Source organism: Talpa europaea (assembly GCF_964194135.1).
Source record: "Talpa europaea genome assembly, chromosome: 7".
Classification (NCBI taxonomy): Eukaryota; Metazoa; Chordata; class Mammalia; order Eulipotyphla; family Talpidae; genus Talpa; species Talpa europaea.
Window position 1 is genome coordinate 115,977,785 of NC_140074.1, and position 9,428 is coordinate 115,987,212.

A 9,428-nucleotide genomic window follows, 5' to 3' on the forward strand; every position below is an offset into this window, starting at 1 on the left:
ATCCCCTTACCATTTTAAAGCATATTAGCTATTTCTTGCACCAGTATTTAAGTGATGATATCTCCATTCTAGTTTTTCATTATTTAGCTCAAGGAAATTGATTTAAACCTGACACAGTTATCTTCTCCGAGTGACGACTGGTATGGCATTCAAGGGAACTTTGCTCTATGCATTTTGATATGTTGAAATTATCTGAGAAAATGCTGTTAAGTGCAAGAAAGGATCCAAATAAACAAAATACTAGGGAAAACATAGGCTTTACAGAGCAACAAACTAGTCTATTTTCTCAACTTGATGGCCACACCCAATAATTCATAAATTTGAGAAGTGGACCCAGTAGTGAAAGGCCTCTTAGCTCCCAGTCAGCACCTTCCAACACAGGCAAGTTTAACGTCAACATTTGCATCTAAGCTGACCTAAGGAAAACTAGTAAGGTTTAAACTATTACAAGAATTCCTCAGTAAGAGGCAGAAAGTTAGTTATTTAAAAAAAAGCATTTATCTAAGGAGAAATAGTTATCTAGTTTAAACTTGTTATGTACCCAAAGCATCAAGATTCTAAAACTAGTAAAGTAAGTAAAGGCCAGGATCTCATCTGTACCTTTTTAGTTTGAAAGTCCCTTCCTAAGAAATCTGTTTTTATCATTTTCTTAACAGCCTTGGCCAAGAGTCACTACTCTGCATTGGTGTACAGTGTTGGTGCTTATTAATATGAGCCATTCAATGACATATTTGATAACAGCTGGCTTCTACTTGTTTTTACTGGAAAAAGGAGAAAATCTTTCACTGGAAAAAGCTCTGAATGGTGCATCACAGTCAACTTTCTTGCAATCAACCCTATTATTATGGACAATAGGTCAAGAAGCAGAAATGCTTTTATTCAAGTGGGAAACTCAGTGTTACTCTGAGCATGTGACCACTGAAGAGCTTACGAAGCTAGGTGATGACAGAACACAAAACATTTTTGAATGATCCTAATTTCAGATGGAGAGAACCACAAAATACAAGGTGTAATGACATCGGGACATACTAACCTAGAGAGTTACAGCCTGGTGTAGGACACTTCATATTGAAATTGTAGCTTTCATGGAAGCGACGGCGCTTGGGGCGATGAGAGAGATCACTGCCCGAGTCCTTCAGGGACATGTCCTTAGCAATACTCTCATCGTGAGACACGTTGGGACTGGAGATGTCTATGTCAGACTCAGAAGAAGGTGCGTTTCCAGTTGGAGTTCGAGGCGGAGACTCATCATGATCAGCTGTATTTTTAGTTTCTAAAGCAAAAGCAATTGGCAGAGCTAGTAAATGGGGTTCATTTATTTAGAGATTTACTATACAGGATTTATATACTTTCAGATCCTTCTTCTGTGATTTAACCAACAACTTTTAGTTATTTATTTGCTTTAAGGCTAAATGAAAAATGAAGAGAAACTAAGATTGTTCCTTTCGTGCAGCTTTAAATTCTGACTAAAATTAAATCTGGGGTTTACTTAATACATTTCATATATCTGTTTCTTCATAAGCCCCAGTTATTAGGTAATTAAAACTCGATGGAAATAATTTTTTAATTTTTTTAAAGATTTATTTATTTATTTATACAAGCACTGGGTACAGTCAGAAGTGCGGGAGGGTGAAAGAATTCACCAGAGCCAGAGAGGAGAGCAGAGCAGGCAGACTGACGAAGTACATGGCTGAGGGGAGCAGTAGGTGGCAGGAGAGGTCTGCGCGCCATGTGGGACCCTCGCCAGTGGCCGGGGATCGAACTGGTGCTGCAGAGGCTGCGGGCAGCTTCGCAACCCAGCGCTTAACCACTGCAACACCGGGGAGGCCCAATTTTTTTTAATTTTTTAATTTATCTTTGCATAGAAGAATTGGGGTACAGGCCAGAGGTGCAGGGGTGAGAGAATTCATCAGACAGAGTGGGGAGCAGACAGGCAGATTTACTGAGTTCACTGCTAAGGAGGGCAAGACAGAAGACGTCTGCTGCACCATATGTGGGTTAGCTCCCTGCCCAGGGATCAAACTCAGGCCTTAGCAGTTACAGTGCTAAGACTTAACCCCTAGGCCACCAAAGAGGACTGGAAACAATTTTTTTTTAAACTACCATTCCACTCTCCTTCCAGAAAATACACAGGATGGAAGTCAAACGAAATGGTTGTCTTTCTGAATCACACTGAACAGAATTGGTATGAAAGCATAAATGAACTTGACTCTTGAGTTAACAATTCCAGATTTTGAAACAAATGCCTACAGGGCCTGAGCAAAGTCAAGTAGAGAGCTCCTGGTTCATCTCAAGAAGACAACTACTGGGGCCTCCTGGGTGGCACAGCAGGTTGAGAAAAGTGCTGTGAAGCTCTGCAGACTCTGCAGTGCGGGTTTGAGTCCCCGCCAGCCAGGGAGATTCCCACATGGCATGGCAGACCTCTCCTGTCCTGCCCGTTGCTCCCCTTAGCAGTGTATTTCGGTCATCTGCCTGTTATGCTCCTCGCTCTGTCTCTGGTGAATCCTCTCACCCCCCTGCACCTCTGGCCTGTACCCCAGCTCTTATATTTAAAAAAAAAAAACAGCAGACAACTACTATTCAGCTCCAGCCAATTATTACTGTTAATGAATGACCATCTAATGCTCTCAGAGCTTTCTAGTAACCCAGGTTTTTACATGAAATCTCCATATTTTTAAATACTGGCAACAATTTTTTTAATAAATGTAAACACTGTGTAAAGAAACAATATCATGTTGTGAGGCTAGAAGCTCACCAGTCTGTAATCTTTACTCCAAGGTCTCTGATGCTGGTAAATCAAAATCTCAATAGCTTCCCATTCTCAATCATTAAAGGTCACTCAATCTCAGAAATCCATGGATAAATGGACTGATAAGCATGACTGTAAGAAAATCTGGTTCAAGTCGTCTTCATCTGTGGTAAGAGGGCCCTTTTTGTCTATTACAGGTCTGCTAGTCTAGATTTCTAATATTCTAATACCAAACTGTCCTCAGCGAGACATTAAAAAAGGAATCGGGCAAGTAGCATTCACCTAGCTGAATTCTGTCAGCATTAGCCATCTGTCTGCAGTGGCCCCAAGCCTTCCTTAAAAGAAATTCACCAGGTCCCCTGTAATATGTCTAAAATCAAACCACTCCCACTCACCTCTATCTGAAAAGTCAACCACTTGCTCAGTTTCTGAGCCAGATGAACGAGTCTGCCGAAGCGGGTACTTTTTCGGAGTCACTGGGGTAGGTTGCTGTTGACTTCGGGTCACTCTCCTAGTAGAATAAGCAGGCTCCTCGGTGCCAAATGACTGCAAATTTCGAACAGGGCTGGAATCTAATCCCAATTTTAAAAGATGATAAAATAATTAAAGGAAATCTGTTTATTTCCCATCCATATGATTAAGTAGTATGTAGGTCCTCCTTCAGATTTCACAAAAATCAATAAATGTTTAACATTTCTATTTTATTAAAGAAAACATAAGCAAAAGAGCCTAGTCAGGTACAGAACCATAATACAGCACAGAATAGGTTCTGAACTAAGACGGAACCTGACTCAATTCTACTCCACCATACCAACTAGCTACGCTTATCTTGGGCAAATTACTCTCTTCACACCTATTTCCTGATCTGTAAAAAAGGAAACTATTAGCCTCAGTGCATTCCTTGTAAGTTTGTTGTGAGGAGTAAGTGAGATAATTCATATGAAGCACTTAGTGTAATCCCTGGTATGTAAATCTAATGCTTTATAATATTAATTATATTCTCTTCCTTTACTCTAACCCACCATAAAACAGGCTATCCTACTACTAAAGAAGAATACATGAATATTTCCCTTTTTAATGAATCCATTTTCTTCCTGATGACCACCTTTAATAACCTAAGGCAAAATCATAACACATTATTTTAAAGAATAAGCAAAGAACTCAGCTTTTGAAATTTTTTTGGATGTAAAACCTATTCTGAAACACCTGGAAAACTTTTTACATCTCCAATATGATGAGATTCAAAAAAAGAATAAAAGAAATACAAAGTTGAAATTAAAGCATATTTTAAACAACAAAGAGTCCTAAGATAATATGTAAATTGTAAACAGCCTCTAGAGAAGAAAAGTGAAATTCTCTATTCAGGGATAAGAAACTGTTAGCAGAGGTGGTAACACACATCTGACAAGATGTCAATCTATTCCCCTAAATCATATGCAGTGTTGTAAACCAATGTTACCTCAATAAAGGAAAAAAATAAAAAGTATATGTGTGAGGGAAAGAAACTGTTAGCATATTGCTAGGTTACCAGTGTGCACACCTCTACCAGCTCAATTTAACCAATTCACGCTAGACAGGGCCACCTTATAGAGAAGACATCATGAATGGTGACCACAGGAGTTGTATTTATATACTGTAGTAACTAGGAAGAGACCAAGGGCTCATGTATTCCTATTTGTTTTGACCATTTGTACTTTTCAAGGTGTTTAGGATATGACCAATTATACTTTCTACGAACATTATATCTCTTCTGTTGCATGTATAGTCCTTTCTGCCTAGAATAACATCTTCCCATCTTTTAACTTGTAATCCTTTAAGATTTCTACCTGGGAGACCTGCCCTAAGTTGGCTATCTCATCGCTGGGCTTCCATAATATTCTACACAAATCTCTGTTGAGTCTTCACCACAGCATTACTATGATCAGTTGACAAATCTGTATCTTGCGCTACACTGAGCTCCTGGAGAACATGAACCATGAATTTTCTATTATGGTATTCCGGTATATGGTGTGGTTCCTGAATTATAGTAGTTACTTACCAATATTCTCCTTGAGCTCAAAAATACTAAAATTTTGAGAAATCAAGAGTCAACATCTATAGTTGAAATATTAAATTCAAAAATGAAGTTAGAAAGAGTTGCTGAAAGAGGGTAGCCCTATTTTCCTACTTGAAAAACTGTTTTTCATTCATTTAGCAACATGCTCACATAAGCAATAACCAAATCAGTGTTATCTAAGTGCCCAAAGCATATTGCACTTTCCCCCCCTAATCTATTATCACCTTTTGGTCACCAGCTCTATATATTAATATGTTTCTTTCCTCCTCAGGGATTTCCTGAGCAGAGCCAGAAGGGGTTATGGGTACAACTCCAAATCTAAGCCCAGAGGGCCAGTAGTACTAGTAACCTTCAAACTACCTTCCAACACCAAGATTATATAGTCTAGCTTTTTACACACTGATAGTTGGGTGCAACAATTTTTACCTATTAATAGTGTTTCTGATTATACTACAGGCTTAAATGGACGTTTCAAAAGTATTTAGAAGAACTGACCTCCAAATACACATTCAAAAAATTGTTTTATTTTATGTCCCTAAACCTAACCCATTCTAACAGAAGTTAAGAGGCAACATTTGTATTTTACTAATGGGGAAAGTGCAGTCTAAAAATATTGAAGGACTCAGGTACACATGTGTCACACATCCGTTATACTTGATATAATTCCTCTGAGTCTACAGAATGGAAAGTACCTCTAACAGAATCATTTTTAAAGACCTGATACTTCTGCAATCACTCTCTGCATTTTACCAATTTCTGTCATCTACACCAAGGCAAAGGACCCATTTTCACATTATCTAGCACAATACGATGACCAGTCAGGCGTAGCGAGGGATGGTCAGGAAGAAAGAAGCCTTTTACCTTGGGAACTCTGGCTCAGCCGGGCTGAGGAGCGGGTGACTCGGGCAGATCGCCGGGAAGTGCCATCACTTTCTGAACTGTCTGTGTGCTCGAGATCTGTAGAAAAATCGGAATCTTCGGTTCCATCTGAACTACTGCCTGCATTCCTCTGTAACACCATAGATCCAGACATTAGCACAGGAGCATTTATTCTGTCAGTTTGTAGTAATACTGTAAATAAAATGAACCGTGATGCTGAAAACACCAAGCTGAAACCTAAGAAAAGACTCCAGTCAACTTCCCATTATTTAGGGCATTTAAGTGGAACAACCTTCTAAGTGCACCTCTGTGAAATAATGAAGAAAGATAATTCTTACCATATTATTACTAATTCTGAAACAAGTCCTTCTGGAGGTCAGTACCATAAACTGGAAATAAAAGTACCCAAAATGGTCTTGCTGATATCACCATGCACTTAATAGAAAATCCAAGGTAGTAAGGAAAATATTAGTGTTAGATAAACCCCATTTAACTTTAGGGTTGCTCTTGTTCAAAGTCTTCATGAATAGCTATCATGTTTTAAAAAAACATATGCTAATTTAAAATATCACAGTCTAAACTCTGATTCCAAAAGAACATAAGCAGAAAAATATTAAAAGCCTTCATTTTTATGTTATCTACCTTCGAAGTTTCTCCACATGAATGCCAAAAGTGCTAAAAAAAAAAAAAAAAAGGCAGATTGTATATGATGGCTCAGGTATTTCAGAAACAGGGTTTTTAAAAATCACCTTTCAATTAATAATTATCTGTCAATTATTAGCCTTCTTAAGAGTGACTAGCCATAGTCACTCTTTTTTAATTGTGTATTAACACTATGCCTTTTACTAAACCAAAAAGGAAGAAAGATTTACTAAAAAGGAAAAAAATAGCACACAGACTTTCAAACCACAAGTTCCCTACTATTTATTCCAAAATCTTAGGGTCAGTTATATTTGGAATTCATATTCTCTGGGATTCTCACAAAGGGATTACTTTGCATATATGCTACAAATAACACTCCATGATCAAACATAGTAATATTTCTGCAGCAAGATATAAAAACAATCACACTAAATGAGGCACACAAAGACTTACAGTGGCATCAGGGCAGGTGAGCACACCAAATAAGTTACCAAGAAAACTTACATTTGCAAGAGCTTTTTGTGTTTGGACATTGCAGAAAAGGAACTGTGGACCTATTCCAAGGCACCAATACTATTTCTGCATTTAGTGAGCCTCAAATACCATCTACCTATGTAGGTCATTTTAGGAGACATTAAAATGTATAAATATTGGGCCTCCCTGGTGGTGCAAAGGGTTAAGAAGCAACCTATGAAGCTGTCTGCAGCCACTGCAGCAAGAGTTCAATCCCCAGCCAGGGAGCAACCCACAAGGTGCAGCAGACCTCTACTGGATCGCCCGCTGCTCCCCTCAGCAGTGTATTTCGGGCAGCCTGCCTGTTCTGTTCTCCTCTGTCTGTGGTGAATCCTCTCACCCCCGCACCTCTGGCCTGTACCCCAGCTCTTGTATGGATAAATAAATAAAATTAAATTTAAAAAAGTATATTTTATTTGAAAGCCTCTATGAAAAGATTCCTGCAGAAATAAGAAGCATATCACCCAACTTTCAATTTCAAGGATAACTGGCCCAGAATGAACAGAACCCCACAAAGTCACAGAAAATTGATAGGCTGGAGGGGTGTCTTTAATGGTCATCTTGTCCATTTAACCAGTTAATCTAATCCCTGATCATATATAACTATCCAGCTCTTCTCTCTGGCTTTCACCAATCTACTTCCCATCTTACACCAGAGCAGACTTAATTTGCTTCTTCACTTCCTTCCCACTTTGTATATACCTCCAAGTAGAGAATTTACTAGTTCCTTCTGCATTTATTTATATGTCTGTTTTCTCCAACAGCCAGTGATTTCCTTAAGCCCCGGGTCATGACTAATTAATTTCTGAGTCCCCAGCAGCCAGCAAGCCTAACAATCAGTCCATCAACATTTATCGGACTGAATCTGATTTGTTCTGCAGCACTGGCCCCGCCGCTGCCTGAGTGTGGCTTGGGGCACTCCATTAGGCCTGTTTGTTCAGATGCACAGAAGGGAGTGGGGCGAGTCCCCAGAAGATCTCCTAAGTGCTCTTAAGTGCTTTCAATTCTAGAAAGTTTCTGATTTTACAAATTTGCATGTCAGGCGCTGTCCAACTAAGCAAATAAAGAAAATTCACAGCTTGAACGCCACAGGCCTGAGTGGCATCCGTCGGGAATGGGCGCTGGTCCTCTACCACCCAAGTCCTCTGCTTTGTTGTGCCCCCGCCCGGAAAGGAAGGCCTCCCAAACCCCGCCTCTGCGCCTATCAGAAACACCAGTGCGAAGGGCGGAGCTTTGCGCCAGCCAATCGCAACTCTGCTAAACCGCGCCCCCACGGGACAGACTGCCAAGTCCAGCCAATCACGAGAGGAGGGATCGTTCTCCACAGCCAGTCGGAGAGCGATAGGGAGGGGCCCAGCCACCGCCCCCGCACGCGGGGAGGTGACCGTTGGGCCCAAATGGGCGGTGTCATCAGCCAATCAATATGCTTCTCGACGTTTCAGCGACCAATTAACGAGAAGAACGCCTCCGAGCCAGGCAAGCAGAGGGCGGGAATAGTTGCAAGTATAGGCCGAGGCCAGGGTCGGGCCCACATTTTTCTGTTGGGTAAGGAGCGAAGAGAGGGGAGCTGAGCTAGATTCGCGGGAGCGGGAAGTTGGAACCCAACCACTTTGAGGCGTGGCCAAATGCGTCACGTTGCTCAATCGACTGTCCCTAGAAACCCGCCATCTCTCCTGTCCCGTTCCCCTTACCTTCCTTCGCGGCATTGCCGGCGGCTGCGGCCCGACGGTTCCGATTCGGGCAGCGGCGGCAGCAGCAGTAGGAACGGTGGCTCCGGCGGGCTCCGTGGCTGCCTCTGTAGCAGTCCCAATCCTGCGGACGATCCCAAGTGCCTCCTGCTTCACCGTCTAGAGCCTTCTGCGCAGGCGCCGCGGGCTGAGGCGCTTTTTCCTTCACTTCCGGTTGGGGCTCGCGTCACTTGACGTTACAGGCCAGAGAGGGTGCTGGGAGGTTTGCTTCCTCTGGTGAGGCCCATAGGCGCCATTTTGGAATTGGGCAGGAGGTGGTACCGATAGCGGAAAGCAGGACCGGCCATTTTTAGTTAGGGGATCGGAACCCATTTCGGGCGTGGGTAGCCATTCTTGTTTGGGGCAAGAGCTTGACAGTTGAAGTCAACGGTTCTCATCTTTACCTTGGGCAAAATTTCCCTTCCCTATCTTTTTACTTTCTGAAGTCGAGGAAGGAAACCCCCAGAATCCATCAGGTTGCTGAGATTTAACTCCTTCGTTGACTAATTGACTAAAGGACTTTTCCGTTTATGATATACGCCAAGTTGCAAAGAGATATTTTGCACAAGAAACTATTTTAGGAGCCTTCCTGTGTTTCAGAGTGATTGGAACGGGGCTTATAAGAAACGAAAGGTAGCATCCATCATCAGCAAGTTTCTTGACTGGTAGAGGAGACACTGTCCTTGCCCTCAGCGAACAGCAAGTAAAGTTAGTGGTTCGCTTCGCGGAAGGAGGCGACACCTCTCTTCAGAAACTGTAACTCCAAAGAATACCCAGTTTAGCTCTGTGGTGAGCCCCCACCTTCCCTACCCATCCCCTTTATGGTTCGAGAGCCCTGGATGGCCCGTGTTTGGGAGTGGGG

The 9,428-nt window shown here is 41.8% G+C and overlaps 1 protein-coding gene across 12 annotated transcripts in view; it reads right to left on the reverse strand.

Moving 5' to 3' along the window:
- The window catches only part of KAT7 (lysine acetyltransferase 7), a gene marked incomplete at its 5' end in the record, with an annotated part of 29,561 nt that extends 21,016 nt beyond the window's left edge, over positions 1 to 8,545 (reverse strand). For 6 of the 12 annotated variants that reach the window (XM_084236692.1, XM_084236693.1, XM_084236691.1 and 3 more), the window contains 4 exons: positions 1,034 to 1,273; positions 3,145 to 3,321; positions 5,667 to 5,814; positions 8,531 to 8,545. In XM_084236692.1, coding sequence (XP_084092818.1) covers positions 1,034 to 1,273; positions 3,145 to 3,321; positions 5,667 to 5,814; positions 8,531 to 8,545 — 580 coding nt within the window. The remainder of the gene's footprint in view (positions 1 to 1,033; positions 1,274 to 3,144; positions 3,322 to 5,666; positions 5,815 to 8,530) is intronic. The other 6 variants (XM_084236696.1, XM_084236694.1, XM_084236686.1 and 3 more) reach the window with 3 other exon arrangements.
- Between the last annotated feature and the right edge of the window lie 883 nt (positions 8,546 to 9,428).